Consider the following 18654-nt stretch of genomic DNA (forward strand, 5'->3'; position numbering starts at 1 on the left):
GTTGGTATTCATTTTGGTGGTTAACAAAAAAGTAAAACACTTTACTAGGTAAATTGTTGTTGATTTGCAGTTCTGTGCTATCTAACTTGTTTTACAATCTTATTTCTATGTTTTCCTGCTTCACCTAACTTAGTGTTCTTCATTTTAGGGAATTCCTACTCTGGTCAAGACACAAGAGAGAGACAATGAAACCATTTTCAAAGCTGTAAAAGGAAAAGTGCAACAGGTGAATGGCTGCGCCCTGCATTCTTAGAGAATTACCAATTTTTACATTATAAGCCACAGAATTGTGTTTGTGCTTTTGACTACAGTGTACACATGTGAGGGATTTAGGAGAAATCTTCTTTATTTCATGCAAACACACCATATTACATATACACTTAAGGAAGTATATTCAAAACAGATAAAATAACATTTTCATCAACAGTTAACAATTTTTTTTCTCTCTATCGAAAAACAAAAGCTTTTACTCAGATATTAACAATAATTTTACAAAACATGTTGTTAAATGGCAGGTATTCATCTTATAAGTAATATATCTGCATTTATAGACATTTATACATTCACTGAATTCTACCTATACAGTTAGACGACATGAAAAATGTACATCCAGTGTTTACACATACATTATTGTGTCGAATTGTGTTTGTAGTTATTGCTTAATTATTGCTTAAGGATTCAATCTCACTTTATTTCTCCTTCAGGTGCCTCTGTCCTCTCTGATCCGAAACGCTGTGTCCAGAGGGCTGGAGTCCTACAGTGAGGTGTGTGAGGCGTTCAAGATCGTGGAGCTGCTCCTGGGTTTCCTCGTAGTGACCGGTGGTGAGCCCCTGATGACACTGGTCAGCTACCTTGAGGATGTGCTGAAGATGGCAGACAATAACCATCACATATTGAAGGTCAGTGCATATGCAGCCTCTTTGTCAGTAGTGACTGTCACGATTCCTAGACCAGACTGAATAGTTATTAAAGCTAAATAAACATCTCTAACAACAGAACTCTAGTGAAGTGAGAGCTTAATCCACAATTATTTAAAGCAGAAGTGAGTGATCCGGTCGTTTTCGCTAATGCTGCGTTCCAGGCAGGCTTTTGAAATCGTAAATTACAGCTTCAAGTCACAACTTACGACTTTGTAGCGTTCCAGGCAACCCACTCGTGTTTTTCCGACCTGTTTTACCGGTGAAAGTCACTATAACGGCCACTCGCAACTTCCGACCGGTGAACTCGTACCAGATCGAACTGGTACCACTTCACGGTCGGAAAAATACGAGTTTCCTTGAACGCACCATAACAGTCCTCGTCACTACGTCACCACATTCACGGCGTTCCTTGGCTGCACACACAGCCCTGCATGCCGTTCTCTCTCCTCATTGGATAAAAACTGTAGGATACGATAAATGTTTTCTCTTCGGCTCAGAGCAGAGCAGAGTGACTGAGAGACCCGTGTTTCAGACCAAACACTCTATGTAAGTGATTGCTGTCGGAAGATATAACTATTTAAGACTTATATTAACACAAATATATCACTCACTTCTGCTTTAAGGAACTAATATATTGGAAATACATTGGAAAAGAGGTAGCTTTGTCATCCCTGGAAAAATCCAAAACAGAGCATAGCTAAAATTACCGCCATTGTGAAGGCGGGTTACTCCAAACTGTTTTCTAGTTCATGCTTAGTTATTACTTCCATGTTGTGGGTGAAGAAAGTGCACAGAAGCAGGTGCCTTGTTACCACTGTGCCTCTCGTTAATATCCAACCACAACAACTGGACACGAGACATCAGTGTCTTAACTTGGAACACGTCGCTTTTCCAATCAAAGAAATTCAATTATCAAACAATTATTTAGTTGTGTGTCAATCACCCCCAATAATCATTGGTAAAAGAAGATGAGATACAAAACAAAGCTCCACAAAAACAAATTTCATCAACCTATAAAACTAAAGACAGTTTTGTCGTGCTGTTTGCCCTCAGACTGTTTACTCTGCTGTGTTGTTTCTTCAGACTCTGGGCAGATGTTCCCTCAGACACTGTGTTTCACTGTGGCAGCTGCTCTCCTCCCTCAAATCTGAAAACATGCTGCGTCTTAAGAAGGTAAGTCGCTTTTGTTCCATTGCTAATGGGCCGGTTGCTCATTTTAGCACGTACTTCGAACACAAAACTTCAATTTAATACTCACAGAAAATACTTCTCTCCATGTTTCTATAAAAAGGAGCCCTTTTCTGGATATCCAGCTGAGTACCAGCAGCCGCTGACAGAAGAAAACAAGAATGAGCTGAAAGGCTTCATGTCCAGGGGAAACATGGACCAATGGTTCCTTGAGATGCACGAGTTCGTCTTGTTGAGACTGGGCCGCCCACGAGCCACTGATGACTACAAACCTGTTTGGAGGTGAACCTGCTGAATAGATGATAATAAACATTTCCTTAATAACTCACTTGTTCCTCTCGTAGCCCTAAGTAAAAGAGATGTGGATTAAACCCCCTGTGATAGTGAAGTTGTGCAGCCAAACATTTTAGTATTTTATTGACAATCCCAAATACTTAGAAAATGTGTATAGATAAAACATTGAGCGCAGGTTTGATCATTCAACTCACTGTTAACATTATCACATCACATACTTGTTTGTGTTAGCTCCGCTGTCACACCCGATGACCGACTTGATATTGGGTAAACATGTATTGTGAAAATGAATGATAGGCTATGGTTAAATACATGGTCCTTTCCTTTAAATGATGCTTAAAGTTGTGTGTTAAACTTCCTTTATTTTCCTCCTCCTCAGCGTGAAAGAAACTCTGGTTGCTCACATGGACCAAAAAGAAGTGGAGGTGCCTCCTCACGTGGAGGAAAGTTTCCCTGAAAATCTGCAGCTATCCCAGATTGTCGAGACCTGGAAATTTGCCATCACCACCAAACAGGAGTCGGTGATTGAGGGATGAGCTGGATGAGAATATTTGAGTTAATCAGATTCATATGTTATACATTTTTGCTTTTTTTTTTATTTCTCTAAGATAATTATGCATGGAAAGATTTGAAAAATAACCTTAAGGTACAAACAATGAAGCACACCAACACTGGTTAAACTTGAGTGAATGTTGCCTTGTTTGTGTTAAGTTGTGACGAGCCAGCGGCTCATTTACTTTACTTACTGCCTTTCCCTGATAAAAATGTGATGTTTAAGTGTCTTAGTCTCATTTGAAGAAAATCTCAGAATATACTCAGGAAAATGTTTGACTTGAAATGAGCATAGATTGTAACTAACTTTTTCATCATGTGTTTTGCATTGTGTTTACTTACATTTTTAATATTTAGTTTGTCAACCACCAAAATCCAATGATTAAGAGTTACGAGTCTGTACGGTGGTATGACGTCTTGTGAAAAATTATGATACTGCATGTTTTCATTTTATTTTTATTTTTATTACACACTGAAGTGTATTGTGCATTTTATGAAGGTGGAATGTAACATCAGATGTTAAAATATCTCTGGTACAGTTTTTGATTACCTTACCTTATTTTTGTTCTTACTATTTGAAGATGGTGTCCTCAATGACACACACTTTGCTGTCTCCATGAATATTACAATATTGGATACGAGTGAACTCCGATTTTCTACCATTGAGAGAATTTAAATCAGGAGACACAACAAGGCAAATATATTATGTTTAACTTTTAAGATTTTCATCTTTTTGTTTTTATGCCTTTTAAGATTTAATATTTCCATTAATAAAGCAATGTTAGATAATATAGAAGAGTATCTGTATTAGGTTCTGAATCTTCTTAATGACTCTTCCAAAGAACCAGATGTGCCTGATTTTATGTAAAACAGTGAAAAGCCTGTAAAATGGTGACAATCAGAAGGCAAATTGAAGATGTTTATTGCTTGATTCCAATTTGTTAACTAATCAATAAATCAACTAATATAAATAGATGTGTGTGAGTTCTTATTAGTCATTCATACTAAAAATATCTTGATTTGATTCAATGTTGGTATTATGGTTACTAAATTAAATTAACGCCATTTTGTCATGGTTAAGAGATTCCAAGATAGGAAATCCCTCAAGGTGAAGAACTACTGAGACCACTTAACTTACTAATAAATGAAATTTGCCCTGATGATATACCATGTGCTCCACAGATCAGAACTGCTTTATCACTGACAATTTAAAAAAAAACATACTGCTTGCTGATCTGTGACAAATACCAAGATTTATAACCTCTGTTAAACTTAGACAGACACCTGAACTTTGATTTCACTCAGTTTAAACTGACAGGACCAAAAGCAGCCAAACCACAACCGCGTTAACAAAAGTTGTTTTATTCTCACGTTCTCATGTAAATAAATTACAACATTGTCTTTTGTTACAAAAATAAAATGAAACCCAACCAACTTGACACACGTTGGACTCATCCACGTCAGACTTAAGAACATGAGAAACCTTTTTTTCCCCCCCGTCATTATGCATCATATTACAAATGCTTTAACATAAGTGTATTCATTTTTAGGGGCTGAATCCTCCTCTGATGACTGCTGGTCAACTGTTACCACCTACTGTGGTGGCATTGTTCAGGGCAGCAGCAGCCAAACAAAAAGGTGGCAAATGACAGGACGTCACAAACAGAAATAAAGAGCGAGTTTAAAAAAAAATATTCATGCAACAAAAGTTGGGGCTGGGCAGTTTCTTCACCAATGAAAACTACACCTGAGGAGACAAGTTGACAAACAACCGAGAAAAAAAAACAAAACAACTAAAAATAAAAAACCTCACTCCAGTGTATCAACAGACAGAAATGTGTGTTTTTTTTCTTTTTTTGAACAATAAAATGTGATTCATGACATAAAATGTAAAGTTGTGACGATACATAAGATACTAGAGGAGAGGTCTATAAGCTCTGACCGATACACTGGCTTATGGTCATAAAAAAATGTCAACACCAACTTACAGATGCTTAAAAAAAACAAAGAAAAATTAAACTCAGTGCAAATGCACAGCTCTTCTCCCAGTGTGATTTCTGCAATGGTCGGTCCAGAGGAAAACACCAGAGACTTAATTTTTTTATCTTCATGTACTGAAGGAGTAATCGCTCTGTATAAGAGGACGTGCTGCTGAGGGCGCCGAGTCGTCCGTCAGTGCTGGTTCTTCATTCCCTGTGGTTTGCCTGGTTTCTTATCCTGCTGCTGCTGCTGCTGCTGCTGCTGCTGCTGTTGTTGCTGCTGCTGCTGCTGCTGCTGCTGCTGGCCTCGACCTGGGCCGCTCATTCCTCTGCCACGCCCGCCAAACAGACCTACGGAGACACAGAAGAGAAACGTTTTGTCAAATGAGATTATCACTTAGAATTTGCCTAATTTCATTTAGTTGGAAGTCTTCCAATGTAAGACAGGTTCAGTTAAAGATGAGGTTTCTAAGGAGACAAGTCAGGAAGAGAGACAGTGGGTGAAAACAAAACTGAGGCTTTTCTCCCAAGAGCCACTAGGGTTTATAAGTCACAAATATTAAGATGCTCTGCCATTAAATAGATATGTAAAAGTTACTTTGAGTTTGTGTGTGGTTTTGGTGCTGCAGAAGGAGCTGGTATATAACAGAGGTGAATGCACGAGGAAGCTGGTCAATGAAAGTGTTAAAGAGACTACAGCGAAGTGTTTTCACACTACATTTCCCATGAGCCTCCGCACGGACAGTGAAATTCTTGCCAAGAATGTTTTCATTAATCAAGAACGAAAGTCGGAGGTTCGAAGACGATCAGATACCGTCATAGTTATGACCATAAACGATGCCAACTAACGATCCGGCGCCGTTATTCCCATGACCCGCCGGGCAGCGTCCGGGAAACCGAAACTAGGAAATGCTGGGCGAGTCGACCACTAAATAATATAATAATATCAAACTAACTATAAAGACAAATGATATATTTATCGAAAATGGACCCATTAACAAGTATGGGTAATGTAGATTCATCCACATTAATATGAGACTCTTTTATAACCAAATACAAATTACTCGTGGTCTCTTTAAGCTGCACTGAACACAATCTCCTGTCGTCCAACATCAGAGCTGTAAGAGCTGTGCAACAATCAAGTTGAGTAAAAATGTCACAGGTTCTTTGACACATCGAACACCAACGAGGAGGAAAACTTCTTTTAAATTTAGAATTTGTTTGGATGAATGTGTCTTTAGCAAGTTCATCTAGTAATTTTTAACATCTTGAACTGAAGCTTCTGACGCATGTTTTGTCGGTACGGGCAAGTATCTGTCTGATGAACAGGGAGCGTTTCCACTCACCTCGGCCGGCTCCTCCTCTTCCTTTGCCCTGCTGTTTGTTCTGCTGGGCTCCTCCCCGTCCGCGGCCCTTCGACACCACCTCCTCCTTCACCATGTCGATGATCTCGTCGGGGATTCGCAGATACTTGATGGTGCTTCCTCTGATATAGCACTCAGGCATCCTCCAGAACTTATCTCCATCCTGTCAGAGTTTAGTCGAGGGGTCAACACAATTTTTTTTGTTGTAGACACCTTTTTGTTGTGTTGTATTGTAAGAATTGTTTTCTTTGTTGCCTGTGTTCTGCATTTTTGTGTTATTATTACAGGATGGTCTCATGTAGTAAACAAAGTGAGTGGAAATTTGTTAAAACATGACAACACTAACATTTAAAGGGATAGTTCGACATTTTGGCAAATTGGCCCATTGCCATAATCCCTATTTTAGGAGTAGGTTCGTTCTAAAAATAGCTTGCACCGACAATTAAAAGTAACAAACCGACTGCTATGACAAGAGGGATTATGGCAATGGTACAATTTGCCAAAAAAGAAAACTAGGTTTCTGCCTGTTACACTGACAGAGAGATGCTCCTGGGCTGAACAGCATCCTCTTCAAACTACATGTTAACAGTGGCCTGCACAGACACGAGTTCAGCTTTACCCTTGAGGTGCAGATGACTTCTCTCAGATTGATGTTCATCCAGTTGTCACAGCTGACCAGGTGACCGTTGTACGTCTCTCCATTCTTCAGCTCCACCAGCTGAGCGGGAAGTAGGAGATAAACACACACAGACATGAGGTGGGTGACAACAGCTACAGCTTTTCTCTGCTCATGATGGGATAACAACACACTTAATAATACAAAGCAACTGTAGGCTGCACAGGTGAATAAAACAAAAACACTCAACTTGAGTCTGTTCAACAGAAAAACTCATTTCATGCTAAACTAATAAATCAATAGATAAACAGCAGTGTCTTCTCACCATAGGGTGGTTCTGGGCAGTCTTCAGCAGAGACAGGGGAAGCTGCAAAAGGACATAACAACAGATTACAGAGAGGAATTCACTCACCATGAACAATATTATTTAGTTATCAGAGTATATTAGACAAAGTATTTAGACATTTTAGTTATAACTTCACTGAGAATCCAGTTGTCCTTAACAAAAACTTTCAATATCATCCTGATGTAACGAGCAGTAGTCAAATAATAATGACAACAATTATATTATTGCCCTTTTATACATATTTAAACTTGATCTGGACTCATGTCACTGAGACCAGGTGTTTGGTCCCGACATAGTGTGGACTGGATTCATCTTTTATTTATGTGTTAGTTTATTTAGTAGAGTGAATAAACATTGCTGTAGATGGGCCAGAGTTAGTCAACAAGGCTGTTTTTCGTCTGTAGTCCTTAACAGACCATTAAAAACACGTCTACAAAGACAAAACAACCACAACCAGTGTCTCTGTGTGTGTGGCGGTCCAGGGTCCCAGTGTTAGTTTTACAATGCGTCTTCAACACCTTGGACATTTTGTTTGTTTGTTTTTCTTCTAAAGGTTGCTCTGTCTGTACTTCACATTAGAGTTAATAAGCTTTTCTCCACTTGAGCACATGCAGCCTGTAGCAAAACAAAAGCTGTGTAGCTACTGTGTTTAATTTAGCTTCGGTTGCTAACTTCACTTAGCTCTGCGGGACATTTACCGGGCTTCATTACTATGACCCGAGGGATCAGAGCAGAGCAGCAGGCTGAGCTGCAGACACTGTCAAATATCACTACTAACGCTTTGTGAGAGTCCTACAGTTAAATACTCACCATTGTGACTGTATCTCTTAAAGATTTTCGTTGTCTTGTTTTCTGTCTCGGCCCTTCAACCACACGGATTTTGCCTCCTGTATTTCTGCTTCTTCTTCCCCTAAATGAGTTTCCGGGCGGCGCCGCGGTGCAGCGTTGAGACGTGCTGCCCTCTAGCGTCAAAACACGCACTGAGAAATCATATACAATCAATAATCATTTATTACTAAATGAATGAACGCATCAATAAATAAATATGCATATGATGAAACGTGTATTCTTTCCACTACCATCAATCAACCCACCAGGTAAATGTTAAGGCTAAAACTACTTGAATTAAAGGGGCTGGTTATTGGATGTATCAACACTATTTTCAGATATGGATCAATACATGTGAGTGTTTGAACCAACAGAGATCTATAGACAGAGACTACAGAGTTCAGAAACAGATATGATCTATAAATCAAGTTTATTACAGTTGTGTCTCAATAGGCTAGATACCTTGAATATATCTATATTAGATCTCTATCTGACTTTCAGTGAGATAAAGGCTTGATGACATAATTGTCTGTCTGTCTGTCTGTCTATCTATCTATCTATCTATCTATCTATCTATCTATCTATCTATCTATCTATCTATCTATCTATCTATCTATCTATCTATCTATCTATCTATCTACAGACATAGACTACAGAGTTCAGAAACAGATATGATTTATAAATCAAGTTTATTACAGTTGTGTCTCAATAGATACTTTGAATATCTCTATAGATCTCTATCTGACTTTCAATGAGATAAAGGCTTTGGATGACATAATTGTATGTCTATCTATCTATCTATCTATCTATCTATCTATCTATCTATCTATCTATCTATCTATCTATCTATCTATCTATCTATCTATCTATCTATCTATCTATCTATCTATCTATCATATCATATCATGCAGGCTAGTGTTTGAATGTAGTGGCGGTTTCCTATTTTAAATTCCTAAACCTTGGTCTTTTACAGGCTTTTCTCATCATATAGGAGAATTATATCTTCTTCTCTCTTTTTTTTTTTTTTTTTTTTTTTTAAGTTTAAGCTTCTTTTTACAGTCTATGCTTTATACCAGTTAAAGTTTCAAACAAATGTCCAACTTTAACACAACAGCATTCATAAAAATGGGTACAAGTTGTCACCATAGACTGTAAAGGTTGTCACATAAACAGTAGCGCGTAATGGATGACGCAATCACGTCACGTCTCACGCAGCGCGCTGAGAAGAGGAGCGTCGCCGGTAGTTGAGCTCTTTGAAGCAGCAGCAGTCATCAGTCTGTAGCTGTGGTGGTGAGTCAGAGGTGTCGCTGCTCCGACCGTGGCTCAAAAAAAAGTCAAAATAAAAGACCGAGAGAAGGAAAATAAAAGCAGCTGATCCTCCGCAACAGGAACGGGAGATGGACAACAGTAAACGGACTGTGGTCGTCACAGGTTTGGCCGTTTTGTTTTGTAGTTTTTTTCACCCAGTTGTCATTGTTGTCGTTTGTCGCCCCGGCTGAAGTGGAGGAGGAGGAGGAAAAGTTGGTGGAAATGACAGTTGTAGTAGCGTTAATGGCGTCAGACCGCTGCTGCTGCTTCACTCCGCTGTTGAAGGAGATGTTTTGTACACGGCTTTAGTAATAAAACATTGTTATGTAAGGTTATTTATCAGAAAAGACTGATGACAGGCCCGGCGAAACTGTCTTTTGTTTTGTTTTTGTATTGTAGGCTATGTCTTCTCTTACAAGGCCACGTATGGCAACATTTAGTTCAAGTCAGCTTTGACAAAATTTCGCCCATATTCACAAATGAGACAAAGTTATCACACATTAGTTTGTCGGTATCAAAGCAGTTAATAATAATAATGTCTTTGTCTTTTATGAGCATGATTTAAGGAATAGCCTAATTAAATAAAAAAGAGTGATAACAAACCAAGTAACGTTAGAAAAAGTAATCTGAATTTATCTGTAAGACAGCCAATGCTTGATGTTACCTTGCAATTTAATTAAGACATTTATTAACTCCTCTATCAAAGGTTAAGTGCCTTAATTTCTTATATTGTGAGTTTGTCCACTGTCAAATAGTTGGACTTGTTCTCAGCACCAGGCCTCTCTCCACACAGACAGAGGAGACAAAGTGCTTAAAAGTAAATAACCTAATAATCAATAGTCAAATGAGTTATTATGTTCCAGTATCAAAATCTTAGTCCATTGGCTTCTTTACAGGCTTATCCATTTTACCTACTGTAGTATATAATGACACAACTTTGTACCACAAAATGTAAATCTGGAGCCACATTTTCATTTCAGCTGTGTATTATCAGTGTTTCTTGAGAAGCTGTTTTGCATGTTTAATTTAAGAAACCAAAATTTGCATGATTTTTTATTTAAACAAGAAAGTTTGTGTGTGATATTGATATATCAATGAAAATTAAATTGTTACTCAGGGTTGTTTTTTCTAAAAGCAACACTCAGTCAGTGCAACTTCCCTCCAAAGTGGCAAAGTGCACAAACTACAGTTTTGTTTTTGCTTTTTTATCATTTAATCTGAAACAGAAGTAGCAGAGACAGCGACTTAGTGTTTTCAGACACAAAGGGGGTGCAGGAGCTCACAGTCCCGGCTGATCGAAGATGTGTAGATTGCCTGGGAACAGCAACCTTCACAATAGCTGTCCGGCTGGCAGCTGCTGGCCCCACTCTCTCTCTCTCTCTGCTCCTTTTCAGCAGCCTGTCAGACAGACAGACCCCCCTCCACCCAACCCCCAGGGACCCTGTTGACCCGAGGAAGTGTGGTGGAGGGGGACCAGTTATAGATCCTTACATAAACAAGCCTGAGTGAACATAAATTGGCTGCTGCTGCTGCTGCATCTTTTTTTTGTAAATTACATGGGGTGGGTGGAAATGTTACTTCAGAAGCTATAAACTCAAATAACAAACCCCATGCTGCCGTATCTCAATTTTTTTTTAAATGTAGAAATACATAGAATGTTATACAGTTTTATTATGAATGCATTCAGCAAAGCTTTGACTGTACCTTGCAGTAAAACAAAACATGTACTTTAAGTAGTTCAAGAGCTTGTTTAGCTCATTTCAATTGAAGAGTAGGAATACAATTTCTCCTTGTTCTGTTTTCACAGCTGTATTTTATTCCTGTTTGTCTCTTTAAGGTGTCTTTAAATCACTCCAGTATTTTTCTCCTCAAACCAAAGATGCTTGTGAACAGTATGCGATTAGTACAGCAAGTGAAATAGCAGACTTTTTTTTTTTTTTTTTTTTTTAGGTTTTGGGCCATTTGGAGAGCACACAGTCAACTCCAGCTGGGTAGCAGTACAGGTACGTTTGAACCCTCTATTGCTGTTGTAATGTACATATAAATGAATAACGTTCAAATGCTGAGACTGTGCCTGAATTTGTGATGGGATTTGTAATTCAAGGGTAACAAATGTCCTTTTAGTGAAGAATAAAATCCAATCTTTCCTCAGGCCCGTGGTGGTGTTAGCTAGACGTGAACCTGTTCGTACGGTGGCTACATGACGCTGTGATTGTGGCCGGCCGGCTTCACGCCGTGCAGCAGCAGCGTGTCTCAGAGGCTCCCCTGTGTCCTGTTGGGGAACCTGCATGTGGGGGGATGATGGTGGTTGTCAGGGTGTCTAGACGGACTTGATAAGGATATTAAAGGCAAACAAAAGGCCGCTCTGTGGCGGGGTCACAGACGTGGTCAGACAACCCTCTTTTCAATGCAAGTGGGGGTCAGTGGCCGGGGCTATTGGTCCTGCAGGGGGACGACGACGGGGGGGGGAGGAAGAGGAGGTGTTGGCCGACTGGCTGTGAACCTGACACAGATTTGTCTTATTTATAAAATGCATGATTGCATCTTTTATTTCTTGTTTTTCTTATACTTGTGCATCAAAACAATGGTGTTGCAAAGGTTAAAGCAGCGGAGGAACATCTGTCCACCTGCTTCTTTTTAAAAGACTGACCCCAAAAAGCAGTTTTATGACATTTCACAAAAACACTTGACTATATCATTATCATTATCATTATCAAAATGTACTGTCTAATTGGATATGTATTGTGATGGAATTGAAACATTGTTTTAATCTTGAATATGTAAAATATTGGACAATATTTTGGGCTAAAGATGGCTTCATCGGATTAACTTTATATGTAAACTGGAAAGAGGGTGTAACAGTGGATAGGGCGAAAAGAGAATTTAGTTAGATCTATGTCGTTGCTGATATCACACTCTTTGCAGAAGCTCAAAGGTTTAATTTTGTCCCAGAAACAGCAGTTTGGTGCAAGAAATTCATCACAGAGAGAACGACGAGAGAGAACTGAAGTCTCTAAAGACAACCGAACAGCTCAAGAGATGTGGCTTTAATTGTGTTTAAATCCACAAAATGACAAATGTGGAAAATATTTCAACTTCTTTTTGTTCATCATTCTGTTTCAGGAACTGAAGAAGCTCGGACTCGGCGGTGAGGTGGACTTGCACGTGTACGAGGTCCCTGTAGAGTACCAGACGGTCCAGAGTTTGCTTCCTTCGTTATGGAAGCAGTATCACCCACAGGTAAGAACAACAACAACATGGGACCTGTTCACATTGTTCTTACTCAGCTGTATCTACTTGTGTGTCTGCCCAGGTCTCAGGTCAGACATAATCTCAGGTCTGTGTGTAAAGGCAAATGTGATAATTGGATCTGACGGGCTGTGAGAACGATCTGATAATCAGAAAAGTCAAATATTCTCCTTTTCCTTTAATTATAGACCAGTTATTCAACAAATTACTGGCTTGACACTAATTTGGAAATTTGCACTTGAGCTGACTTGAAACTGTGTCTTATAAATTACTGATTCAATAAAAAAATTAGCTACAGATTATTTTTACAGACACATGAACACATCTCAGAAGTGGAAACAGAGACAAAGCAGAAAGAGCAGTCGTTGCACATATTCTGTGATTTTTATTTTTTATGTATCGTTTCGTTCCGTGGGACAGAGATATTCTACTAACTACTTTTTGTGCTGCTTGTTTTCCTTTGCTTTCTCAGTTGGTAGTTCATGTTGGAGTCTCGGGTATGGCCACTACTGTCACGTTGGAGAAGTGCGGCAGGAATCACGGCTACAAGGGTCTGGACAACAGCAGCTTCTGTCCTGACTCGCAGTGCTGCATTGTGGGAGGCCCGGACTGCATTGACTCAGTTATTGACATGGAATCAGTCTGCAAGAGGGTGACCGCCTCGGGGCTCGGAGTCGCTGTGTCGGTCTCCAAAGACGCTGGAAGGTAATCTTTATTTTTTCCAGTTTGAATCGGCCTTTTGTTTCGCTTTTGCCTTTAACCCCTCTGGCTGCACCGCATGCGTGAGCTGCTGTGGGGTATATGCTGTTAAACGTGTTTGTTGACTTGACTTTGTTAAGTACACAAGTCAGCCAGCCCCAGACAATAACATGACTTTGTTAAACACATAAACAATATTTACTTTCTGCTTTGTGAAGCAGTGAAAGTGCTGTAGCAAATTACAAGAAAATAGTCATCAGTAATCTGCTGCAAAATTGCAGAAATTCATAATAGAAGCACAATTTTACTGTTACAATAACCATATCTGTCAAATGATGATGCCCGCAAACCATTTTACTTGTATTATTGAAGCCTGGGGCACTTTTTGGAAACATTTTATTTGAAAGAAATTCTTACTTAACTTAATATATAACTTCATCAATATTTGATAAAAAATTCTGATAATAATGTTTCTTTTTTTTAACAAACAGTCGTAATATAACATAAAAATGAATGCATTTTTGTTAAGAATTCTTCAAATTTTATATCTATGAGTGGGACACTTGACAGTCGCAAAAACAAACAGTTCCCTCTAGTGGATGAACTCTGTAATGGCAAAACCTTTTACCCAATTCCTCAAAAATACTCTCAGCTGCCACGTTGTTAGTAACACAGAGCTAAAACCAAGAGGTGTTGATTCAACATACTTTTTTATTTTGGGGGTTGTAGTTTGAGATGCTGCTAAACTGTGCGACTAAACTGTGCGACATCACAGACATAATTCACGCTACTGAATTGTTTTGCATTTTAATAGCACAATACAAGTCAACAGTGCCACAAACTACAGCCTCCAAAAATGATGATACAGGTGAATGAACACCTCTCTTTAACAGTGTCAGCCAAAAGAAACATGAAAATAATTAGTGTCTTGTTGTGAATAATAACAAAAAATATGTGTGAATGTTAACACAACATTTTCATTTATTTAATATTCTTTAATTCCTGGCCATACGCTGTAAGACTGTCTCCCTCTTTCTCTCTTTCTGTTTGTCTTTGTATTTACCAGAATGATGAAGGTACAGGGGAGTGAGAGGAGAGCAGTTGTTGACAACAGATAAAAAAATTGAAGGAGACAGATTAAAGAAACATCAACATAAAATGCCAAAATGAGTGAGCGGATGTACAGTTCTTGTTACAGTGCAAGTGATGTTTATGTATGGAGAACTGAGACAAACAGGTACCGTTTGAAATGCATTGATAAATGCACGAGTAAATCACCTCCATTATGTGACCAACTTTTATTTGATCTTGCGTCTAAATGCGCTGCTCTCCACCCTGACTGACAGATACCTCTGTGATTTCACCTACTACACATCTCTGTACCTGAGCCGTGGCCGCTCCGCCTTCATCCATGTGCCTCCTCTTGGAAAGCCTTACAGCGGGGAAGACCTGGGCCGCGCGCTGAAGGCCATCGTCCAGGAGATGCTGGAGCTCCTGGACCAGGCCGAGGAGAAGATCCACTGCCAGCAGCACTTCCTCTAAGTGACCTCCATTTGCCAACCAGCCTCTCCAGCACTCACCACACAAGAGAAATTGCACTTAACCACAAGTAGCCAATCTTACTTCTTTTTTTAAACTGTTATCTGTTCTTGTTCAAAGTGAAAACTTCAGCGTATAGGGTGTTTTCTGTTTGCTTCTCTTTGTCTTAGGTTTCTACTTTTTGTTTTGCTAATCCTGATTGACTTATGTTTTAAAGTCTCCCGAAGGTGAGAAGCCTGAAGACAACCTCTGATCCCGTTGTAAAGTAAGCTTTTCTCCCACTTACAAGGAATACAGAGTTTAAAAATATGGAAACAGCTACTGGTTCACTAAGAAAGCTCAGCAGCAAAATGCTGCTCATATTTGCTGATATGCAGTTAGAATAAAGACCCAGAAGGTCTGAATGTGGCAGATATTACAACCTGTAACCCCAAACGTGACTCCTATTATTGCACCTTATAGGGTTAGGGTTATTAAAATGGCTATAGAAGTCACATTTGGGGGAAAAAAATATGATTTGACTTTTGTAATGCCTCATCCTCAAGTTTTGAGTTTCACCCTATCACAAGATGTTTCCATCAAAGGTTGTGTACACCTCGATGTCTATAAAAGGCTAATTTACATGATATATTGTGTTTTATGTACAAACCTTTAGTTGCTAATTTCGGTTTCCTTCAGATATTTTTTCCAGCTGCTCTAAAGCCTAACTGTGCTGTTTCACGTTAGATGTTGAATTGTTTCTTGAGTCCTTTTTCTTTATAAGAAGTTGTGAATTTGCCTTCTTTTACAAAGGTTATTTAAATCAGGGAACGGGTTGGTTCCAGCTCATTTTCCCCCCTATTTTTTCTTGGCCCAATTCTGACAGGAAAATCCCAAATTCACCTCACTGAGATCTGGCCTCGGGCTGTGCAATGTTATTTTACAGATCTCAAGTCTGTCGAATTAGGAAGTTCACATTCTGGGTTTGTCAAAAATCTATCACGGCTGCACAATTATTTAAGAAAACATTGAGCATTGCAGTTAGGACTATAAACGTAACCATTTCTTGACCATTTCCTCTCAGTGCGCTGCATTTTAAGTACTGTACCAAGTTCAACCAAAATATTTCATACAGTGTAGATTGTATAGTCATTAAAATAACTGAACAAACAAGGAACTCACATCCCTGCACTGGGTTTTTGGGTAGTGAAATCTTTTGCACTGAATTGGGTCATTGTTGTGTAAAGATGCCTGTCACAGCATTACCTCTTTATGGCACTGATTTATACCTTAAAGTGTGTAGAAAACCTGTGATGAGGGCTTGTGTTTTACTGTTTGCAAAGTTACAAGAACAATTTTCGAAGTTCAGGTGTTTTTTTTTCTGAAATTGTGCAGCCATAATTGGTATCACTCAGTTAAAGCTTTCTGTCGCTCCCTTCATTGAATCAGATGTAGCTGCTTATTTTACCCGAAGATTCGATTTGATGAAGTTGGATGCTTAATTGAGTCAGAATTGGGCCTGGACTTTCTTTTATTTCTGTAGCACTTTTTGTTTGTGAATTATTCATTATCAACTTTTTTTCTCTTTTTTTTTTTCCAGGCAATGTGAATGCTTGCATTTTGTATTTTTATTTTCAGTCACTTTAACTTGAAATATGTAGCTTTCCAGATGTACCGTACACTTGTCCATTGTTTTATCCTCACCCCCCCCTTTAATTATCATTATGCATGAGAGGTGATGTATGCTTTATTTTCCTTAACTTTGGTATGTTCTGACCTTTACAACAAACTGCAGCATATTCCTTCACTGTGATGGTGCCACTCCTGGGTGTAAATGTTCTGTATAATGTTTTTTTTTTATTATTTGTTTGTCTGTTTCACTGTGTTTACCAGCATTTCTGTGGCTGCTGAGATGTCAATGCAGGCCACACCACCTAACACATCTTCAGTTTGAATATGAATAGGTATTAGGTATCTACATGCCGCCTCAGTGCCCGTTTTATACCCAACAAAACTACCTGCCTAACATAGTTTTAAGCTTTCATACTGTAGCTAGTTGAAAGAAAGTAACTGAATGCTGCACTTGGCATTGCAGAAGTAGTCATCGAACTTTTAGTTAAATGCGTGTTGTGGTTTTTTTGAATTTTTTTTTGACACAAGTTGCTGCCAGCGAGTTTGAGTAAATTGTTGATTTTTTTTAGCAATGTGTGCCATTTTAATTGCTTTCCAGAATCATGGTCACTGAACAGAACAGGACTAATCTTCTTGTCAGACCTAAGGTTTATTTTAGCCTTGTATCTATCTTGGCTATATGGTTTAAAACTCATAAAGGAATTACTGAAATGCTGGGCAGATTTTTAGATCTGAGTTTGCAGGTGCTTATGTTTTACTGCGTGGTTTTATTGTGAGTGCAGAGAAGTGAAAGGGTTGTGGAGGAGTTGCCCCTTAAAATGTCTGCTCACAAATGTGAAAGCCTCAAGTTTACATATGAGGTGACCTCTGACCCTGACTCTCTCCTGTGCCTTGCTGTTGTTTATGTGTGTTATGAAAAGGCCTTAAAAATGTTCAGCGGGTCAGCTCAAAGATGTGTTACTGATGCTGTCCAGTCAGATGTGTGGCTACCTCAAAAATCCTTTTTTATCTTAGTGTGTGCTCTGTTTTAATAACATTATGGCTCTGTGATTTGTTGTGAGTTCTTCTGTCTAGGGAGTGTTCTGCTTCTGACATTAACAAAGCAACGTTACAATACGTAATTTTGGCTTTGTGAACTGAAAGGCTTTGAAGTAAAGAGAATTAAAGGATTACAAGTAATGTCTTTATGTCTGTTGATTCAACTTTGTGTGTTTTCTTTTTCTTTTTCCACTATTCACTAGTTATGCCTGATGAAAGCATGTAATTGACTTGTCAACTGTGCAAATACACAGTTGGTACAGTGGGCATAAAAGGCCTCACTCAAAGATCATAAATGCTACAGTGATGCATCGCTCTGGCAAAATTATTGGCCGTTATCCTGCACGCATGGTTCCAGCACCTAGGTATGTGCAGTAAGTGGGAGGTATTTCCTAATACTAGCATGCAGTCAGAGCACCAACTATTTAAAAATGAACTCACGGGAAGTCTAAGTATGTAATGCTACTGTTTGCAATTGATAGACAGAGTAGAGTATTGTGCACAATACTCTATGAACAGTAATGCAGTCCATGTAGATGTTTTAAGTGTGTTACCTAATCAGTTTACTAGAGTTTCACTTCACCACTATTTATTTATCTCGTTACAAACAGGGCAGATCACTGTACTGTATATTGATGTGTCCTAATTAAATATATGCTTGATATTATCAGTGCTATTTTTATTAGTAGTAGTAGTAGCCTACTAAAAAGTGAACTCAAGGTTGAATGGGGATAGGTTTATCAGCATTCAATATGCATGTCATGATACAGTTTTTTTTTCTCCAAATTTCTTTATTCAATTTCTGTAGACAGTACAGAAAAGTAAAACATTTTCACATTATATCAGAGCGTCTGCATTAGAGTGAAAGAAAACCCCAACATGAATCCCACTATCCCTCCCGACAACCCATGTCCGATGTAGTCACAGTAAACAACGAAATTGTTACATAGCAACGTAAGTGAATAATTGAAGTACAGTAAGACAAAATAGAGTAAAATAAAAAATATTACAATGATAAAGAAGAAGGGGAAAAGGTAAATAACAAATAAATAAATCAGTTTTATGGAGTGCTGTCAAAGATCCCTTCCGGATTTTCCCCGGAAAAAACATCGGAGTGAGAGCT

The 18654-nt window shown here is 38.8% G+C and overlaps 3 protein-coding genes across 3 annotated transcripts in view; 2 read left to right on the forward strand and 1 right to left on the reverse strand.

The window, feature by feature from the left end:
- The window catches only part of LOC310985311 (E3 ubiquitin-protein ligase rnf213-alpha-like), a 38157-nt gene extending 34784 nt beyond the window's left edge, over positions 1 to 3373 (forward strand). The window contains exons 57-61 of the mRNA XM_083970888.1: positions 149 to 226; positions 705 to 899; positions 2004 to 2093; positions 2212 to 2390; positions 2782 to 3373. Coding sequence (XP_083827014.1) covers positions 149 to 226; positions 705 to 899; positions 2004 to 2093; positions 2212 to 2390; positions 2782 to 2938 — 699 coding nt within the window. The 3' untranslated portion in view covers positions 2939 to 3373. The remainder of the gene's footprint in view (positions 1 to 148; positions 227 to 704; positions 900 to 2003; positions 2094 to 2211; positions 2391 to 2781) is intronic.
- Positions 3374 to 4300: 927 nt separating this feature from the next.
- On the reverse strand, positions 4301 to 8162 carry lsm4 (LSM4 homolog, U6 small nuclear RNA and mRNA degradation associated). The gene is made up of 5 exons (XM_083969507.1): positions 8070 to 8162; positions 7239 to 7280; positions 6917 to 7015; positions 6280 to 6460; positions 4301 to 5284 (listed from the first exon to the last, which is right to left on the reverse strand). Exons 1-5 carry the CDS (start codon positions 8070 to 8072, stop codon positions 5127 to 5129), a joined length of 483 nt encoding a protein of 160 aa, XP_083825633.1. The 5' UTR covers positions 8073 to 8162; the 3' UTR covers positions 4301 to 5126.
- Positions 8163 to 9347: 1185 nt separating this feature from the next.
- LOC310984667 (pyroglutamyl-peptidase 1-like) lies at positions 9348 to 17630 on the forward strand. The gene is made up of 5 exons (XM_083969950.1): positions 9348 to 9518; positions 11346 to 11398; positions 12519 to 12635; positions 13117 to 13349; positions 14690 to 17630. The coding sequence occupies exons 1-5, from the start codon at positions 9485 to 9487 to the stop codon at positions 14883 to 14885; spliced, it is 633 nt and encodes a 210-aa protein (XP_083826076.1). The 5' UTR covers positions 9348 to 9484; the 3' UTR covers positions 14886 to 17630.
- Positions 17631 to 18654: the final 1024 nt, after the last annotated feature.

Source organism: Trachurus trachurus (assembly GCF_905171665.1).
Source record: "Trachurus trachurus genome assembly, chromosome: 4".
Taxonomy (NCBI): domain Eukaryota; kingdom Metazoa; phylum Chordata; class Actinopteri; order Carangiformes; family Carangidae; genus Trachurus; species Trachurus trachurus.